This window comes from Echiichthys vipera, assembly GCF_963691815.1.
Source record: "Echiichthys vipera genome assembly, chromosome: 1".
Lineage (NCBI taxonomy): Eukaryota > Metazoa > Chordata > Actinopteri > Perciformes > Trachinidae > Echiichthys > Echiichthys vipera.
Genome location: NC_139826.1, coordinates 25,246,014 through 25,266,436, shown reverse-complemented (window position 1 = coordinate 25,266,436; position 20,423 = coordinate 25,246,014). Strand labels below are relative to the sequence as shown.

The following is a 20,423-nucleotide window of genomic DNA, read 5'->3' as shown; positions in this document are numbered from 1 at the left end:
AGTTATATCACAGAGGAGAATTTCTTATGCTCAGTTTACAGTTCTTTTTCACTTCCCTGATTCCCTTTCAGATTCCCTGATTATTAAATCAAGGAAAGGAAACGCTTGGCGCCATTGGTAGCTAAAATCCAACATTTGCAAAATCCTGAGAAGACAGAGAAGAACCTTTTTTTAAAGATTTGGGAAAATCAACACACAACAACTCTTCCCTGCATTATGGAATACACCGCCAATATTGTAGGCCATCATTCTATCCCAGCATGCAGTGGGCACAACACCTCAGACAGGTTGCAAGTGAGCTGCAATATAGGGCTGACACATACAGATAGACATACACACTCACCTCAACAGTCCCATCTTGGACATAAAGGTTTATCTGTTTTTAAGGGCAGTGCGATAATGACACAGGCGTTAACATGTGCTTGCAATTTAAGTTATCTTTTCCTCAATATAGATTGAGATGCAGCAGATATTCAGACGATAATATGGTGTGACTATAAGCAATCAAGCCATCACCACTTATGCACACGTTTTTGTTGTTCTTTTTACACGTTTTCCAAATTTCTGTCTACAGTTTACAATTACGTTGCAATTTTACAAAGTATAAAAAAGGTTTAGCATAATATGGTTGGGGATGGGGGGCAGGCAGTCACAAGGTAACTGTACCATAGGATGAATGTAGCAAATAAAAGGATTAACAATTCAAACAAGATTCTAAAAACATGTTTTAATCAAAAACAATATTTTTTCAACTTTCCGAATGAAAACGATATGGTGTAGTACTTTTAATGTACCATATACCGACCTACAAAGAGACTGGGAAACTTAACGTGGCCCATAAAGTGTTTGGGGGTGGGGGTGTCAATGCTTAAATGGAGACATCACTCAGTTTCAGTTTCCTGTACATGTCAACACTGAAGTAGTACAACACATACGTCAATTGAGTCAAATATAAAAGTGGAATGGGAATAGTCTTATTAGGAATTGTACTAGTATACAATATAAGTTTGGCTTATGCTGAAGCTGAGCCCCATAATTTACTTCTTTTTTTTTTTTTAAAGCTTTTAGCCTACATATATATATTTTTTTCCCTCCCCAATTATTTACAGTAAAATAAAGTGCAGTGGGTTCCGTTTCAACGAAGACAACCTGGAAATACATTTTTAGTTCTCTTATCATTTCTATCTAAGCTTGAAGGACACGAAAACAATGCGTGTAAGCTGATTGTTCGGCATTCACTGAAGAAACGCATGCTTTGTTTTTAAATACACTGTTTATACTTTTAAATCTGCTGACCATAATGTCATTTATCTATGAACAAATTTAGGCAACAGCTTGCATGAGCCTTTTTGTCCACAACATAGTGTATGCAACATGATAGTCTTCATTTAGAATGGACATAACTTGATATAGGTGTATTGGTTTACAAAACTAATGCAAAGTAGAAAGGAGCATCACTTTGCGGTGGACCTGTGAGCTACTTAATGTAAATAGACTGGTTTTACACAGCTTGTGCGGGCTTGTGTATTCAAGCAAACACAAAGAAGAAGATACACAGACTGAATGTGGACTGTAGACACTGAATAATCCCTGCGTGTGCTCAACATCGCTTTGTTTTGTTGACTGCTACAGTCAGATGGGATTGTAGGCCACATCGCTTGCTTGCTATGCTGCTGGTTGTGTTGTTATAATGACATTGTGATGTTGGACACTCACATTTCATTGTTATTATCTGGTATATAAACTTTTAAATGAATATATTCCCCTCAAAAATGTAAATAAACATAATGGATGTAATGGAGTGTTGTATGCAGGTATATAGCATACTTGTTAATTACATAAAACACTAAAAAACACATGTTTTCTTAAATAATTGCCGAAATGCTAAAATGTGGATAAAGCCCATGCTTGGCATTTATAACCCAGAATCCGAATGGGGTTTTATTTCCAATTTTTCACATACAAGGAATGTGTTTGGTACATAATAATAAAAATATCAAGAGGAAATAAAGCAACATACTGCAACAGTCCATAACGTAAATATAGGATAGAAAAATAAATAAAAATAAATATGACAAATATACTATACCAATACTATGATCAAATGTGTAAAAATATAACTGTTTTAGAATTGGAAAGCTGTACAGTTAACACTTAATGTTGGATTACCCGCTAGCTGAAATAGTCTGTAATAATAACAATAATAATAATAATAATAATAATATAAGTCCATGGATATAAATGTGTTTATGTACAAGTCATCCACAATACAATGGTCTCTTTCAACCGATAACTTTAACCACAAGTCATTTACTTATTCCATATCTAAAAATTGGTTTAAGACTATTTATGTTCTGTGAGGGAATGCTTTTTGGTGATATAAGATTGGGTGTTTTCCTCTGATGCACATGTGTACTCTGTGGGCCTATTGTTTTGTTAACAATAACAACAGATGTGGTCCTGCAGGGGGGGAAAGACCTACCTGTTCTCTGGATATACAGGGCAACGAAGGTCTGCGGGGCATTTTACAACTGCCATAATAGCTGGTCGATGTTTCCCCAAGTGAAACACAACTGGACCTTCGCCTGGGTCTGATCACGGGCACCTTTTCCTCCGCGGTGGAAATCCCACTCGGTGCTTCCCTCGACGGGTAGTAACGGTCAAAACAGAGCCCCAGCAGGGAGCCCGAAACCCCCGCAAAGCAGGCGAAGAGCGGTCTGAGCAGCGCGGGCAGGCCGCTCAAACTTGTGAAAGAAACGAGCCACACAACGCTGGCGAACACCAGTATGAGAACACTGTGTTTGAGTTTCAGAGTGGGGATCAGGGTGAGCAAACCCACGCATCCTAACACGAATAACAACCTGCCCACCATTTGCATCTGGTGTTGGTCCTCTCCCCATTGCAAGAACCGTAAAACCAAAAAATCCCCGAGGTAACACGATGCCGGCAGCGACACCAGCCAACATTTGCCGCTCTCCTTCTTTTTCCTCCGCAGGTAAAACGTCAGAAAGAAGAAAGCGCATCCCACGCTGAATAGAGGACTGATGGACTGGGAGAAGCCCGACAAAAAAGTCCGCAAATCCCAAAGCGAGTCACTTTGCAAGCTCCTGGAAACGAGGAAAGAGACCGCGAAGACAACAAACGCGCCGACGTACAGGGCAGAGACCTTTAACAGTTTTGAATTGAGAATGTCTTCGTTGCAAAACCTGCACACGTTAAACAAAAACCCCCTCTGACGGTCCTGTTTGAGAGGGGTGACGCAGCTCTTCACATAGCCGTTCCTGAAGCCCTCAGAGCTGTTTACACTTCCAGCTCCGTCGCGGTGCCGTATTTTACTGTGCAAACCCTCTCCTTCCTCCCGTGCAGCCATGGCTCGACTGTGTGGCTCCTCTTTATCCACGCTAAAGTCCCCCCTCTCTCTCTCTCTCTTATCCTAATATTCACGCCGTATTAACGCTGAACTACATGACAAGCGAATGCACTCCATGGTCACTCAAACGTGCTCCAGCACTTGGACTAAAGAAAGAAGGTGAGATGTTGTTTTTACAGAAAAAGGGGGGCTCTCTGTCGCCGCCTAGAGGCCACAACTTTTAGACCTCAGGGCTTTGTAATGAGGGAGCGCTGAACCAATCCTGAGCTGCATCATTAATATAAAATGAATATATTAGAATCAGAAATACCTTAATAATCCTAGGGTTTTTGTTTTTTTTTTACCTCTGAAGTTGCAGTTAATGACCAAACTTTTGAAACAGTTTCCATTTAAAGAAAAAGTATAAAGAAAAAAATAATATATATATATAGAGAGAGATATATATACACTCACACCTTCTGAAATACTGTTTTTTTATTATTGTTCAGAGTTTGGATATCCACTGTGGCTGTACCACTGCTGTACTAGCATGTTTCTTTAAATAACCAAGGCACTTTAACAAAATCCATTATTTTATTTTTTTAAAAACACAGTGAGCTAAATTTGAGAACAGTAACCATTGTGTCAGAAGACAAGATTTAAATCATGTTTTCTTAGGGCTATAGGATTCAAAAATTAATAGGAAGTGTAGAGGCCACAGCTTTGAATGACTTCAGCACATCTGCGCCCACAGGACATCACTAGTTTCTCACACTGCTCTGGTTTGATCTTGGTCCATTCTTCTTCAGTCTCTTCCACAGTTCGGTAACTGTAGTGGGTTTCTAAGCCATTACTTTGTTGCCAAAGATTTTCCAGAGATTCTCTATGGGGTTTAGATCTGGACTCTGATACTCCCTCCTCCAAATTTAACTGATTTCTTTACACACTTTGGGTTCAGTCTTTCCCTAGTCCGCCGCCGAACATAATTTTTCTCCATCAGACCCCAATAAATAGAACTTTACCAATCTCATGTCATGGTTTGGGGGATGTTTTCTGCAGCAGGAGTTGGGCCTCTTGTACAACTACACGGCAGGGTGAACGCAAATGTTTATGTGAGCCTATAGACTTGCTGCTGTCCTTCAAAGCAAGGGCCTCTACACTTCCTATTCATTTTAAAACCCTATGCCCCCAAGAAAACATTGTTTAAATCTTCCTGAGTGGTCAGACAGCAAGCAACAGTGGATATTCTATCAAATTCTGATCAATACAAAATAACAGTATTTCATATTAAATCGAGTATTGATACTTTGTTCTCTAATCTTGATCTCCAGTGTATATCAGTAAAACTGGTGGTTACATTTCCATAACAGTTTTACCCTCCTCTGTAAGGCAAGGCAAGGGAAGGCAAGTTTATTTGTATAGCACATTTCAACAATAAGCTCATTAAAGGGCTTTACATAAAACACAAAATGACATTCAGATGAAATAATTACAAAATAATAAAAATACAAACTTGGTAATATAATAATTTTTAATAAAATAAAACCAAGAATATCAAAGGAATATAAGTTAGAGTGCAGTATAAGCAGTTAATACATTGTTTTGTAGGTTTAATTGTTTCAGGTACATTCCTTATGAGTAGGGTAGTCTTTATTTGAATTGTGTAATGTGCTTTTTTTTAGACCTGCTTTCATCTGCACACAATTTGAACATAACAGTTTAAAATAGACCTAAATGCATACGTGAATTGACTGTTCTAAAGATTATTACAATTTTGAATACTTCTCATGACACAATTTCTCGTACGTAGTTTACATTAGCGTGGTCATAGTCCATAAAGTAATATTTTACAATCTTAAACATTATTGGTCTTTTGGTCAAAGTGTCGCCACTGTGTGTCGCTGCATTATGTCGCTCTGGGATCGTTTGCTTCGCCTGCCTTGAGAGCTCGGTTAGACGATTGTCGATCATCAGATTAAAGACTGTAACCGACTTTAACTACTGATAGTGGTCAGATATCTTAATAACGCGTTGTTTTGCGAGATAAAAAATAACACAGACATCTAATAGCCCATTTTCACAGCAGCAGGCATTTAGTTTTACCAATACCAGAGCCGTTTGCATGTAACATTAGGCCTACATGCTGACTTTACTGGAGCCCTTAAAATAGAACAGAGCCATCATTAATGTAATTAGTTACACCTGTGTCCCTGTTACCAACTCAAAATGTCTGCTGTAAAAAGGACTATGAAAAGACAAGGCAATTTAAGAAATATATCATTGAGGTAAATATTTCAATGCATACATCAACTTATGCTGTACAGAATAATACAATACACGAAAAAATAAACATCACCACCGAAAACAGAATATCCGATTCAATTACATTTCAATTTTATTCACAGTGCCAAATCATAACAAAAGTTATTTTAAGACACTTTACATATAGAGTAGGTAAAGACCACACTCTAAGACTCCTTTATGATTTACATAGACTCAACAAATCCCTCATGAGCAACACTCTCCACAAGTAACAATCCCTGGATTCACCCCACACACACAAACAACAACAAAAAAACACAAACACACACACACACACACACACAAACACACATACATACTGATAATTCATCAAGCCAGAGAATAAAGATATAAAGGTTTTCTTTTCTTTGCTTAGCTTGGGCTCAGTAGCCTCAGGTCAGTGACTGTACCATTTGGTCTGCACATCTTCTGATTGACACTATGGATTTACAGGTCAGAGGCCTGCTTGCATTCATTAAAAAAAAGTCAGTTTGCAAATATGTATCACATCAACTGTATATGAATAGGTGTCAACTGTGTCTCTGAAAAGTAAACATTTGAGGACGTTATAGTATAGTTTGAAGTTAATACTCCCAGTCAGTGTTTACTGTTGGTTCAGTTGTCTGTCAGTGGTGTGAACAATGTCACCCTTTAACACTAAATAAACTTGTATAACTGTGTATGTTTGTTGCCTCTCCTTTAGTTCCGTAACTAGTATGACAGTGACATTGCCTTTTGGAGACCTCAGGTTGGCCCAAACTCCATACTTGTACTCTGCATACCACCAAAACAAGTGTTTGTATGTGCTATATGAAATTGTCTATCAGTGCTGTTTTGTTTATTGTATCCGTAAGGGTGATCTGAACGATCTAAGATCTTCCTGGCCTATGAGAAACCATACCTACAGAACAGGATCTTTTAACTATATTTAATGAGAATACTGTAATAAATAACTGTTTCATTGGTATGCATACAGAGTAGATAGAAGATACAGTATGTAAGTATGTTGCTCTTGACTTGAACTATAAACCTTTCTTGTCATGAAAAACATCAATTTAAATATGTATGTAGACTTGCATGGAACTGGGCGCTAATCACTGTAAGAATGATTGTAGACTATTTTCCTGTTTGCAGATATACAATACTGCACAATTTATAGTTTCAAGTTATTTTGCAAAACTCACAATTATAAACAGTTTTTCTGAAGACGCCAAAACCCACAATTAATTGAACCTACTAATGGACAGGCCTACTGTTTGTGTAGAGACAGCCAGATGTAGATTTTATTCCATAGAACTCCATGGACCATGGATCTCAAAAAAACTATTAAACATATAACACAAAACATATCATATGACTGGTGTAGTTTGTTTTTGCACACACTTCACAGTCATTGGGATGAATTCTTTATATTTTTGGTTTTATTAGCAATAATAAAATGATAACATAACTAAACTTAATAACTTATCATCTCATCTCATCTTCATCCGCTTATATGGGGTCGGGTCGCAGGGGGAGCAGCTTTAGCAGGGGACCCCAAACTTCCCTTTCCCGGGCCACATTAACCAGCTCTAACTGGGGGATCCCGAGGCGTTCCCAGGCCAGTGTGGAGATATAATCTCTCCACCTAGTCCTGGGTCTTCCCCGAGGCCTCCTCCCACCTGGACGTGCCTGGAACACCTCCCTAGGGAGGCGCCCAGGGGGCATCCTTACTAGATGTCCGAACCACCTCAACTGGCTCCTTTCAACGCAAAGGAGCAGCGGCTCTACTCCGAGTTCCTCACGGATGGCTGAACTTCTCACCCTATCTCTAAGGGAGACTCCTGCCACCCTCCTGAGAAAACCCATTCCGGCTGCTTGTACCCACGACCCCTGTCTTTTGGTCATGACCCAGCTTTCATGACCACAGGTGAGGGTAGGAACGAAGATTGACCGGTAGATCGAGAGCTTTGCCTTCCGGCTCAGCTCTCTTTTCGTCACAACGGTTCGGTAGAGCGACTGCAACACCGTCTCCGCTGCTCCGATTCTCTGGCCAAACTCACGCTCCATCCTCCCCTCACTCGTGAACATGATCCCAAGGTACTTGAACTCCTTCACTTGGGGTTAGGACTCATTCCCTACCCGGAGTAAGCAATCCACCGGTTTCCAGCTGAGAGCCATGGCCTCAGATTTAGAGGTGCTGATCCTCACCCCAGCCATTTTACACTTGGCTGCGAATCGATCCAGTGAGTGTTGAAGGTCACTGACCGACGATGCCATCAGGACCACATCGTCTGCAAAAAGCAGAGACGAGATCCTCAGCCCACCGAACTGCAACCCCTCCCCACCACGACTACGCCTCGATATCCTGTCCATGAATATCACGAACAGAGATTGGATGGCCCACAGAAGTGACCACCTCACCCCATACTCCCGCAGCACCTCCCACAGTATCTCCCGAGGACCCCGGTCATATCAAAACACATGTAGACTGGATGGGCATACTCCCAAGCCCCCTCAAGGATCCTTGCGAGAGTGAAGAGCTGGTCCGTTGTTCCACGTCCAGGACGGAATCCACATTGTTCCTCTTCAATCTGAGGTTTGACTATAGGACGAACTCTCCTTTCTAGCACCTTGGAGTAGAATTGACCAGGGAGATAATAACTTATATAAAATATTATTCATTGAAACAAAAACTCATTTAATAAAAACTCACTCGGACATGGGTTGTTGCAATGCTGTATATTTGTGAGAAAAGAGTGAAAGATAATGACTGAGAATGGACGATTTTAAGACATACACATTGAAACTACGGCTCGTTCAAGTTTCTGTGCATCGTATCACTAAGGCTAAGCATCCACTGGAGGGTGCTGCATACAGCCTGTCCTCCACCCAAAAAGGACTTGTTGGCTGCATACCATTAATGTTGATGCACTAAAGTAATTCAATTTTAGTAAATCAATGTGTGAGTTTTTCGCTTACATTACATGTTAAAATATTTGATTTTTATACGGGAGTCCACACTGAAGAAGCCTGTGGCAGAGAGGCCGAATGAACCAATAAGTTAATCACTGTGAAAAAAACGATATTACTTTCATTCCAAAAGTTCTAAATAACACAAAATAGTACTTTCAAATAAATACTTACTTTAAAACGCACAAACTAATATTCCTTGATCCAATTTTCGACCAATCAGTAAGATTTTCATTTTTTTAAACAAATTTAACTTTATTATAATTTTCTGGATGTTTAGATTGCTAAGGTCAAATTGACCCCATGGATAAACGGTGTTAGTAAAATTTGAGGGTAACAGAAGGGTTAAAAGAAGTCACTGATTAACATATTCAAAGTGCACAATATAAAAATAATAGTTGTAATAGTTTATCATGTTTGTATTGGAAATCTATTCTGTGTTTTTGTCGTTCGCGTTTGAACCTTCCGGCGCACCGTAGCAGTGATGTGGCTCAGAAAGTAATCTTCCACGTCAGTAGGAAGTAGTGGAGAGCTAACAGACAGCTCGCCAAGGGGAGCTCCTGAGGATTTTTACAGATGTAATTATCCAAAAACTGGATACCGAAGGATAACAGTCGTACAGTTAGGTAGGTTATGTAACTTTCGTTTTAACCAACACGAGCGGAGATTTAATTCCCTTAGTCGTGGTAACTAGTAAGACAGCTAACAGTTAGCTAACGTTACTGTCCTCCATTTCATTGCTAGCCTGGAAAGAAGCTAAGCTGACGTTAGCTAACGTTAGCCCGCTGGTTAGCACTCGAGCATATACATCCTAACTTAGTCTAACCAATTCAATAGCCGACGAACTCAATAATGTTCGCGTTTTATTTAGGTTTTGCTACTCAACTATCGGTGCTAACGCAGGTAACGCCATTAAGCTGCAGTGCTGTACGGGGCTCGTAACGCTGCGTGTCACACTTTCTTCACTTGAGCTTTAATGACACTAATGTTACGTTCTCGTACCATTGTAACTTAAGGCTGATTGTGCTGTCACATTGACAGCTTATGCCTGTGTTTTGTGATGACAGCAGTCTAGTTGTGTGTTTTTTTTACAGACAGTGGGATGGGGTACAAAGTTCACAGTTCTTGTTCAGTTCAAAAATACATGTACCCGAAGTTAATACATCTAGTGAGTATCTTCCAGAGTTAGACTTTAAAAAAAAAATAAATACAGTTTTTTAAAAAGTCCCTCTCATTTATTTTTATTACATTTTTACTGGCGTTTTATCTCATCTTGAATTTCTATTTTATTATTAATTTGTCATATTCATAAAAAGCGTCCTATCGTTTGTTTTGCTCTTTGCTTTCAGTCAAATCACTTTGTAATCATGTTTTTAAAGGTGCTACTTAAATAGATATTATTATAAAGTTATTATTAATAATATTATTATTATTATATTTCCTTAACTACATATGACATGTCAACATTAATTATCTGGGGAAACGCAAATAAAGGACATTCTATGACACCGTAACGTTGTAAGCCTCCCAAATATATGATGATCATTTTTATATTTTTGTACAGAACATGAACTTTGGGTTTTGTCCCTCATTACATCCATCAGGAGTATGTTAAGAATGTATCTTTAAATGGCCAGTATGAATAGGCTACTGCAAAATAAACAAAGTAGACGGCCACTATCAGCAATCACACAAGCAGTCTCTCAAGAAACCTGTGTCAATGTATAATGTGGACACTTGTTTTAAGATATACTTTAACAATTTTAAACCCATTTTATGAGTTTAAGTTTATTTTACATTGTTAGTTTTTTGACACTTAAATTATGTTTCATGTACTTTAAATGCTGATGTTTAATGCAACAAAAAAAGTGTTGTAACAATCAACACATACTGTACTATCACGTTATAGTCATGAATATGTTTTCTGAAATGTCAATATTTACAGTTTTATTTAAATAAGTTGCTCTGTATAGTGCTGTCCCCCTTTTTATTAAATTGACTTTCCTCTATCAATTAACTTGATCTAAATTTCCTGTTTAAGGTTATTGAGGGGCTGAACCATATCCCAGCTTTAGGTCAGAGGCAAAAAAATCAACAAGGACTGGTTGCAAGTATAGTGCAGGGCAACACCAACATAATACATTCACAACTCATTGTTACCTCTACCATTACATTAGGGGGGCACATTGGTTATGTTTGATACCTCACACTTTGTAGACTCAACTAGCTTTATCCAGTCAAATTAAGCCCTGCGATTAATACCTGGTTGAATCTTCTGGGTTTTAAAAAGCTTACAAAGAAGAGTTCTCTGTTGATATTTTTTTAACAGTTTGCCATGCCTTCTTCGGCTCCTGCAAAGAAAACGAAAGACAACCCCACAGATCTTTATTCTCTTTTATACACATGATCGATATTAGATTTATCTTGTTTGTGTAAGCAGGTTTTGTGAAGTTTATGCGGACGTCTTCTGATTTATAACCCACCTTTGCTGCACTTATATTTATGAACCTGTGTGAATGTTTTCTCCACCATTTACTAAATCTACTGTTCTTCTGTTTCTCGCAGGTATTATCCAGTGAGCGACACTCATCAAGATTCTTCTAAACAGAAACAAACCCAGCAGCAAAATGACAGCTGCAGAGAACGTTTGTTACACTCTGATCAATGTTTCATCTGACTCAGAGCCCCCTTCTGAAGTCAGCCTTAAAACTGATCTTGGTAACTATTCTTAATGTTACTTGCAACGCTATCTTACTAAATTAACCCCTTGCATTGCACCGAGCTCTGCTGACTTTTTGTCTTTCGGAGGCTGTAGCAGGCTGAGTTTTAGAGATAGGGTCAAGATATTGGTATCACACGGAACTAGAAGCTCTAAGGAATCCATAACAACCATAGCATGCTAGCTTGTCGGAAAGGGGGCTAAATAACACTCCACGGTTAGGCTAAATTTTAGCCAGGCATGGCCTTTTTCCAAGGGGTCCCTTGACCTCTGACCTCAAGCTATCTGAATGAAAATGGGTTCTATGGCTACCACGAGTCCCTTTCTTTACAAAAATGGCACTTCATGATAATCCCAGACAGTTTGGGGCAAAAAAATATTCAGTTTTTCCGCATGCAGTACAATTGTGCTATTATTGTCATTTCATACCCTTGGTCTGTATCTATCATAATGCATGCTTGAGGCCCTGCGCATCACATTCTTAGTAGTAATAATATTTTTATCTACAGAAAAGGGGGAAATCAAGGCAAAGACCGAAGCCCTGAAGAAGGTCATCATCATGATCCTGAATGGTGAGAAGTTGCCAGGACTGCTGATGACCATAATTCGCTTTGTGCTGCCACTTCAAGACCACACCATCAAAAAGCTGCTTCTGGTTTTCTGGGAGATTGTTCCCAAAACCACCCCAGATGGAAAGCTGCTTCAGGAAATGATACTGGTCTGTGACGCCTACAGAAAGGTACGATTGGCTCAATCTGAGTGTAACAGCAGGGGAAGAAATGTACATAACTAACAGTGTGAACACAAATGATGGTAAGATGCACAGATCTGAAGGAAAAGCAGAACACCAGTTTGGCTGGGTTGTGTGACTGCTCAACTTATATTAATTCTTTTTTTTAATCAAATTATACCAAGATCCATACAAACAATTTCATTACTCTCATAGTGCCCAATAGCCTTATCGACCTGAGCCTTGTATAAAATACAGTTGTAGCAGAAGATAATAAAATAGATATTACAGAAGGAAACGAGGAACAGTAAAGTAAATACAATTGCAGCTGTAAAAACACAGTTAAATACAAAATAGAAAACCAAATTTAATAAATAGAACTAGAATGTTGGGGGTGTGCCTTCATGATCCTCAAATCATAAGAAATAAAAAATAAAGACAGAAATTCACATCAAACAACTGATGGTTGTACGAGTGTGAATCCACATGATTTCCACTCACCTCACTTTGTCTATAATGTAGTAAAAGTTTAACTATTGAAATTGTAGCTTGGAATAAATTGGTTTAATTTCTGTTATTTAAAAAAGAAAAAATCAGCTATCGTCACTTGAAATCTTTCTTTTAATATCAGGACCTGCAGCATCCCAATGAGTTCATCCGTGGCTCCACTCTGCGTTTCCTGTGCAAACTGAAGGAGTCTGAGTTGCTCGAGCCTCTAATGCCAGCGATCCGGGCCTGCCTGGATCACCGTCACAGTTACGTGCGCCGCAATGCTGTCCTGGCCATTTACACTATCTACAGGTACAAACTGTTGAATAATTTTATATTAAGTAATCTCTCTAAATATATATATTGTGTACTCCATCCATTAGTGAAAAACAAACGGCTGATGATAATTATTTGTTTTAGGAACTTTGAACATCTCATCCCAGATGCTCCAGAGTTGATCCATGATTTCCTCGTCAATGAGAAAGATGCCAGCTGTAAGAGAAATGCTTTCATGATGCTGATTCATGCCGATCAGGTCTGTAGCATGTTGTCCTTTCCATATTGTTTCTATTGCGTACCACCAGACCTGCAGCATCTTTCCCAGAGGCCTAACTCAAATTATGTAATTTACGTTCTACAGGATCGAGCTCTGGATTACCTCAGCACATGTATTGACCAAGTTCACACTTTTGGCGACATTCTCCAGTTGGTAATTGTGGAGCTCATTTACAAAGTGAGTTAAGACCTTTTATTAGTCTAATTTAAGCTAACAGCAAACTACAAGAAGAGCTGCTTTAATGTCTGAACACTGAACTGTTATCTGTCTGTTAGGTTTGCCACGCTAACCCATCTGAGCGTGCCCGGTTTATCCGTTGCATCTACAACCTGCTGCAGTCCTCCAGTCCGGCTGTTAAGTATGAGGCTGCCGGCACTCTTGTAACACTCTCCAGTGCTCCCACAGCAGTTAAGGTATATCACCAGGGTTTTGTCAGTGATCTTGCGTATGTTATAAAGTGCTAATAGTGTACTAGACTTGACCTTATAGCGGTGATTGCTTTTGTCTTGTACAGTCTCTTATGCCTTATGTGCTTTGTTGGACTCCAGGCTGCTGCACAGTGCTACATTGATTTAATTATCAAAGAGAGCGACAACAATGTGAAGCTGATTGTTCTCGATCGGCTGATTGAGCTGAAGGAGCATCCCACTCACGAGCGTGTACTCCAGGTACGTTGACTTATCGCTGCAGTGAGTTTTTGCAACAATTAACAAATAAAATGTAGTGCCATGTTAACGACAAAGACCACTGCCCTCTATTTCAAAAAGGTTTTTATTAAACAATAAGCATAAGTTAAGCCTTTCTGAAAATTAAAAAATTCTTATGCATTAAACTTGTAGGTAGTAGTATTTATGACGTCAGTCTTCTGGTTTAATATAATTGTTTAATATGAGACCGTAAGAACATATATAACTTACTTGTATAACTTTTGCTAGAAAAGAAAAACACCTACACTTACGTTACCCTTCATGACTGATATATGTGCACAGTATACACTTGATGGTTAGACATCATCTGTGTGTTTTAGAGAGGGCATACATTATGATCAGACTGAAAAAATGTAAGAAACTTCAGCCTGAACGAGTGTTTCCCCCCTATAACTGTTTCTAGGGAAACAAACATTATTATTTACCAACATTACTAGTTATGATCTGAAATATGTGCAAAATGAAACACTTGATGGTAGGAAATCATCTGTGAATTTTAGAGAGGGAATACATTTTGTGGCAGACTGAAAATTACAGAAAATACAGTTTGAAATCATTTTTATCTCCCCTATAACTTTTGCTAGGGTAGAAGAAACGAAAATATGTGCAAAATTAAATACTTGATGTAGGGGCTGTATTCTAGTGGAAGCTAGCAAGCCAATTTGACACGCCCAATTCTGAAACCAATGAAATACGTACATTTTCACCACTCACACACACTTTTTGAATATGATAAAGCCCACCTAAAGGCAATGCATTGAGGAAAGGAAGAAGAAGAAGAAGACATAGAGCAAATCCAATAGGTCTGGCGCTGTGGACAGTGCTCGGGCCCTAATTAAGTTTAATTTGGTCTTATTTCTAGAGAAGCAGCAGAAAAAGTCATGGAGATATGCAACATCTCTGTTAAGACTAAATTTAGTTGTCACCTTTGCTTTTTTATCCAGGATCTTGTTATGGACATCCTGCGTGTTCTCAGCACTCCTGACCTGGAAGTCAGAAAGAAGACCTTGCAGCTGGCACTGGACCTTGTTTCATCTCGCAATGTAGAAGAGGTCAGTCAGTGGCTTGCACATTATAACTGTGTTATTGTTAGTATTTTTGTGTCCAAACAAGGACACAGAGAAAAAAGGGAATATACTTCAAATGTAGTTGCATCAATTTGTTTTCCAGCTGGTGATAGTTTTGAAGAAAGAAGTGATCAAGACAAACAACGTAACGGAACATGAAGACACTGATAAGTACAGGCAGCTGTTGGTGCGCACTCTCCACTCTTGCAGCGTGCGCTTCCCTGACATGGCGGCCAATGTCATACCTGTGGTGAGTTTTCTGTTATTGAAAAAAAAATGCTCTTGGAATATCTTATATTTCATAGCTGTCTGAGAGAGACCCAGTGGCTGTTTTTTATATATGATTAGAGTAGAGTAATGCATTTATTTGTGTTGATTTTATTTACAGCTGATGGAGTTCCTGAGTGACACTAATGAGGCAGCTGCTGCTGATGTGCTGGAGTTTGTACGGGAGGCCATTCAGAGGTTTGACAACTTGAGACCCCTCATCATCGAAAAGATGCTGGAAGTCTTTCACGCCATCAAAACTGTCAAGTAAGGCTTTCATAGCACGCTGAGGGGAATATTATGCATTGTCTTGTTTTTCATCTCTCGCCTAATGGTTATAAAAAGCAGATCAAATTTGAATTAGCCTACTTCATTTAGATAAATAAGTAAGTCAATCAGTTATTAAGTATATAATTTGTTTGTTCAGTCTTTGCCAATGAGAAATCAATACTCAATACAAAAACAATCCTGCAGATGTGAGTTCAAATGTCAATTTGAGGGTATGGAATAGTCTGCTGGGCACTTGCTTTTAATAAAATGCAAAGGCTCATGAGGCAAAATGATGTTTTACAATAGTTCACCAATTTTATCTCCTTTCTGAAATAATGTGATGAATAAAGAAACAAGAAAATAGACAATCAGAAATATACAAAAGAGGGTACCACTTACGTTTGAGCAGGTGGTTACTTTACACGAGAAAAGAAAATGGTCTGATTTTGGTCAATATGGTCAGATAGTCATGTCAGGTTTTTAACTACTGTCACATTTGTCAACTGTTTCATAGACTTTGCTGAGTGTTGCCAATATAGCCAGGTGGTATGTGAATCCAGGAGCACTGTGAATGCTCAACACGTTTGTCACTTTTCAGGATCTACAGGGGAGCGTTGTGGATCTTGGGAGAATACTGCAGCACCAAGGACGACATCCAGAGTGTGATGACAGAAGTGCGCAGGTCTTTGGGAGAGGTATGTTTATCCACTATTGTCAGAATTGAATGTAACACAAGCTGACCTGACAGTCCCAACTAAATTCAAATGGTCACAAATGCCTAACGTCTCTCTCTCGCGGGGACAGATCCCAATTGTAGAAAATGAGATAAAGAAAGAGACAGGAGAGGTGAAACCAGATGATGAAGTGACAGCGGCTCCAGCCCAGAAGCTGGTGACAGAGATGGGTACCTATGTAACGCAGAGTGCCCTCAGCTCCTCCAGACCTTCGAAGAAAGAAGAGGATAGGTAAAACATAGTAATTGTTCTGGTGCATTTGCCATTATATTCCATTGATCGTATGGAGTTTAGCCATCTTGCCACCTAGCTATATTAATAAATGCTGATATTTGTTGTGCCAGACCTCCACTCAGAGGCTTCCTGATGGATGGCGACTTCTATGTGGCAGCTTCCCTGGCCACCACACTGACCAAAGTGGCCTTGCGCTATGTTGCTATTGTTCAGGACAAAAAGAAACAAAATGTAAGGTGTCCCTCTGTTAACTTTCCGTACACCTCAAACATCAATAAACCAACCGCCTGTTCATATAATCCTTGCTTTCCCTCTCAGTCCTTCGTTGCAGAGGCCATGCTAATCATGGTCACCGTGCTGCACCTGGGCAAGTCCTCTCTACCCAAGAAGCCAATTACAGATGATGATGTGGACCGCATCTCGCTATGCCTCAAGGTCCTGTCAGAGTGCTCGCCACTTATGAACGACATTTTCAATAAGGAGTGCCGCAGATCCCTGTCACATATGCTGACTGTCAGACTGGAGGAGGAGAAGCTGTCACAGAAGGTAATGACAGTTGACTCAGTAGTTAACCTCCTGACAGTCGGGCACAGCTGAAGCACCTACACAAGTAGAAGTGATCATACATTCTGTGTTAATTGCAGATTTTTTAGAGCCAGCCCACATTTGTCAGAATATCAAATGCGCATTCATGTTTGAAGAATTTGTAATAACTGTTTATAAGCCGAATAAGTTGTATGTATTTAAGAATGTATTACCTTACCATGCAGCATTAATTAACGAGGGCCTGAGGAACACTATCACAGGGATTTTATTTTTTTGTGTGTGTGTTTTTAATTTTGCACAAAATTCTACTTGATTTTATCTGACTTCTTTCTGTTATCCAGTTGTTTTTACGCATTGGCTTGCTATTGTAGGTATTTATGTTGTGTGGATTCTGTTATGGGCTAACTAGGTTGGATTTTTCCACCAAAAAAATAACCATATGTGTTTGTTATTTTGACCACAGAAAGAGTCCGAGAAACGTAATGTGACAGTGCAGGCAGACGACCCAATCTCCTTCATGCAGCTGACAGCCAAAAACGAGATGACTTCCAAGGAGGACCAGTTCCAGCTTAGTCTGCTTGCTGCAATGGGCAACACTCAGAGGAAGGAGGCAGCTGATCCCCTTGCTTCAAAACTCAACAAGGTACACCCCTGCAGAATTCTTCCCATGCAAGAAAACTGGAAATTACGCTGAAAAAAACACTACTGTGGGAGACTAAATCAGGGTTGTAAATATCATCTCTGCTTGGGGATTAGATAGAATAGCATAAGATTCTAATGTATAAATATTTTAACACCATAGTTTAGCATTTTTCTTAGATGCAGATACTGTTTGTGATCGCACAGTGAGAGAGCAGTTACTATTTGGCTATAGGTCTGATTGTTTTTCACGTAAGAACACGCTTTGTTTTGAAGTCTTTGTTGTGCACATGGACTGCTGTAAAAAACCTATTAGGAAGTCAAAGGCAAAAAAACTCAATCATTTTACTGTTAAGGAAATATTTGTAAATTGTTTTATTATAGTTATTTTTTGTCCATTCTAGGTGACCCAGCTGACAGGCTTCTCTGACCCAGTGTATGCTGAAGCCTATGTTCATGTCAACCAGTATGACATCGTGTTGGATGTGCTGGTGGTCAACCAAACCAGTGATACTCTCCAGAATTGCACCCTTGAGCTGGCCACTTTAGGTAAGTCTGGTTATTTCCCACCTCACTGGACACATGTTCTCTTCTATATTAATGCTGATCCAACCCACATGTTGTTGCCATGTATGCAGTTCACTAAATGTATCCATCCCACAGGTGATCTCAAGTTGGTTGAGAAGCCTTCACCTCTAACTCTGGCTCCTCACGATTTTGCTAACATCAAGGCCAACGTCAAGGTGGCTTCTACTGAGAATGGCATTATATTTGGCAACATTGGTAAGAGAATAATTTTGTGTCTGTTTACCATCATTTTTCAACTTTTTTTTGTTGCTCTCTGTAACCACAGAGTGTTTTCTTATTTGTGGGGCTATTTGATTCCTTGTTTCCAGTCTACGATGTGTCAGGGGCTGCTAGCGACAGAAACTGCGTCGTCCTCAGTGACATCCACATTGACATCATGGACTACATCCAACCAGCCTCCTGCACCGATGCAGAATTCAGACAGATGTGGGCAGAGTTTGAGTGGGAAAACAAGGTAAGCTTTGAATATTTACTTTGTTGCCAGTTCCCAGAAACAAACTGGCCTTACAAAAATAACGTTTGTTAATGTTTGGGATCATGAGTCAGACATGTTTATAAAGTTTGGTTTTCTGTCGTTTCCTCTACTTACTGTTTTTAAGGGAACACTTTTTTTTTTTACATTCAACACACCCATAACAATATTTAGGAAAACTAAAAAGCATGAACACTGAAAATGGTCCCTAAGCAATCTTTATTTGTCGTAGGTGACAGTGAACACCAACATCACTGATCTGAACGAGTACCTTCAGCATATCCTCAAGTCCACCAACATGAAGTGTCTGACTCCTGAGAAGGTTTGTATCACATACAACAACAAAGAGAATGAATGTGCTTTTAAAGCTGACACAACTCCTAAAGATGAATAAAAGGGGCAATTAAAACTTTTGCTGTGGGTGTACATTTAGAAGAGAACCATAAGTGGCCTTTTCAGTGGTCCGATTAAAACTGTCAATAATGTATCAAGGGCCCATCGTATTAGTTGAATCTGTCAATCCTGTGTTGTGGAATATTCTCAACTCTTTTCTTGTTCTTGTCTTATAAATCAGGCACTGTCCGGCTTCTGCGGCTTCATGGCTGCCAATCTTTATGCCCGTTCTATCTTTGGAGAAGATGCCCTTGCTAATGTCAGCATCGAGAAGCCCATCCACCTGGGGCCTGACGCACCTGTCAATGGACACATACGCATTAGAGCTAAAAGTCAGGTGGGTCACAGCTGCTGCACCACGAACCCTTATGGATCCAAGGCTTTGTTGAATTTGTTTGCTTTCAACTTGAACAATGCAGCAATCTAATCTTTTGAAATTCTACCATTTAATGTAATACCTCATTGAAATAATTAGACTAAATGGAGTAGTGAATATATGAAATAACCCGTTAAATGTGTCCTTTAAGTGTGTACGAAATATTTTATATATATCCTCCCTCCTTTATTTCACAGGGGATGGCCTTGAGTCTCGGTGACAAGATTAACCTCTCCCAGAAAAAGTCAAACGTCTGAGACAACTAGCTGATCCCTCTGACACCTGCTGTTCTCTTTTATCATCTTGCAGTCTTTTCATCACAACAACTTAACTCATTTTGGTCAGTTTCTTCTTCTTTTTCTTTTTTCTTTTTTTTTTTACATTACCTCTGTCTGAAAACTTTCAGTAATGTCCCCTGTCCTGTTTAATTTTCAATAAACATGTATTGAAATAATGACAAAACTTTGTTCTAGGCCTTATTCTTTGATTCCTATCTTAATACGTATATGTCATTTATTGTAGTTCAAAGACAATACAATTTTGTCAAATTAACAGTTTTTTTCATTGTTGCTAACTTGGTAACAATGACAATATACAGTAGCTTTGGACAAGGGCTTGTTAATATTTATTATTCATTATCTATACTTTTTACCCATGTACCCCCAAAGATTCATGTGTAGCGAACTTTATTAGCTCATGTTGACAGAAAAGAACAAGCATACATATACGGATATAGTTTTAAACTAATTAAACAAATATAAAATATGAATTGATTCATGGTATAGTATGTGTGTACTGTACATTAACTAGCGTGCAAATCTACAAACATGCATATCTATATACACCTGAACATTAATTATTAATGGGACAGAGCGGACAAAAAAAATTAAATCAAATCGATATTTGGTGTTACTCTTTGCCTTCAAACCAGCATCAATTCACTTGCACAGACTCAGGGATTTTGTAGGATTATAATCAGGTGTATGATCAACCAATTATACCAAACAGTTTCTAATGGTGATCAATTTTACATG

The 20,423-nt window shown here is 39.1% G+C and overlaps 2 protein-coding genes across 2 annotated transcripts in view; one reads left to right on the top strand and one right to left on the bottom strand.

Moving 5' to 3' along the window:
• The window catches only part of pde3b (phosphodiesterase 3B), a 44,186-nt gene extending 40,717 nt beyond the window's left edge, over positions 1-3,469 (bottom strand). The window contains exon 1 of the mRNA XM_083925034.1: positions 2,483-3,469. Within this exon, the coding sequence (XP_083781160.1) occupies positions 2,483-3,370 (888 nt within the window). The 5' untranslated portion in view covers positions 3,371-3,469. The remainder of the gene's footprint in view (positions 1-2,482) is intronic.
• A 5,636-nt stretch (positions 3,470-9,105) lies between these two features.
• On the top strand, positions 9,106-19,839 carry copb1 (COPI coat complex subunit beta 1). The gene is made up of 22 exons (XM_083916192.1): positions 9,106-9,228; positions 11,168-11,320; positions 11,831-12,060; positions 12,683-12,852; positions 12,961-13,075; positions 13,181-13,273; positions 13,372-13,509; positions 13,645-13,764; positions 14,748-14,855; positions 14,974-15,120; positions 15,259-15,404; positions 16,006-16,102; positions 16,212-16,372; positions 16,486-16,606; positions 16,694-16,921; positions 17,385-17,564; positions 17,965-18,109; positions 18,224-18,343; positions 18,457-18,602; positions 18,853-18,942; positions 19,195-19,350; positions 19,587-19,839. Exons 2-22 carry the CDS (start codon positions 11,230-11,232, stop codon positions 19,644-19,646), a joined length of 2,862 nt encoding a protein of 953 aa, XP_083772318.1. The 5' UTR covers positions 9,106-9,228; positions 11,168-11,229; the 3' UTR covers positions 19,647-19,839.
• The last annotated feature ends 584 nt before the right edge of the window (positions 19,840-20,423 follow it).

Coding starts and splice junctions, on each gene's coding strand:
- copb1 (XM_083916192.1), top strand. CDS start 11,230: ATGACAGCTGCAGAGAACGTTTGTTACACTCTGATCAATGTTTCATCT. Junction 12,061..12,682: donor TCTGTGACGCCTACAGAAAG/GTACGATTGGCT, acceptor TTTTAATATCAG/GACCTGCAGCATCCCAATGA. Junction 19,351..19,586: donor GCATTAGAGCTAAAAGTCAG/GTGGGTCACAGC, acceptor TTTATTTCACAG/GGGATGGCCTTGAGTCTCGG.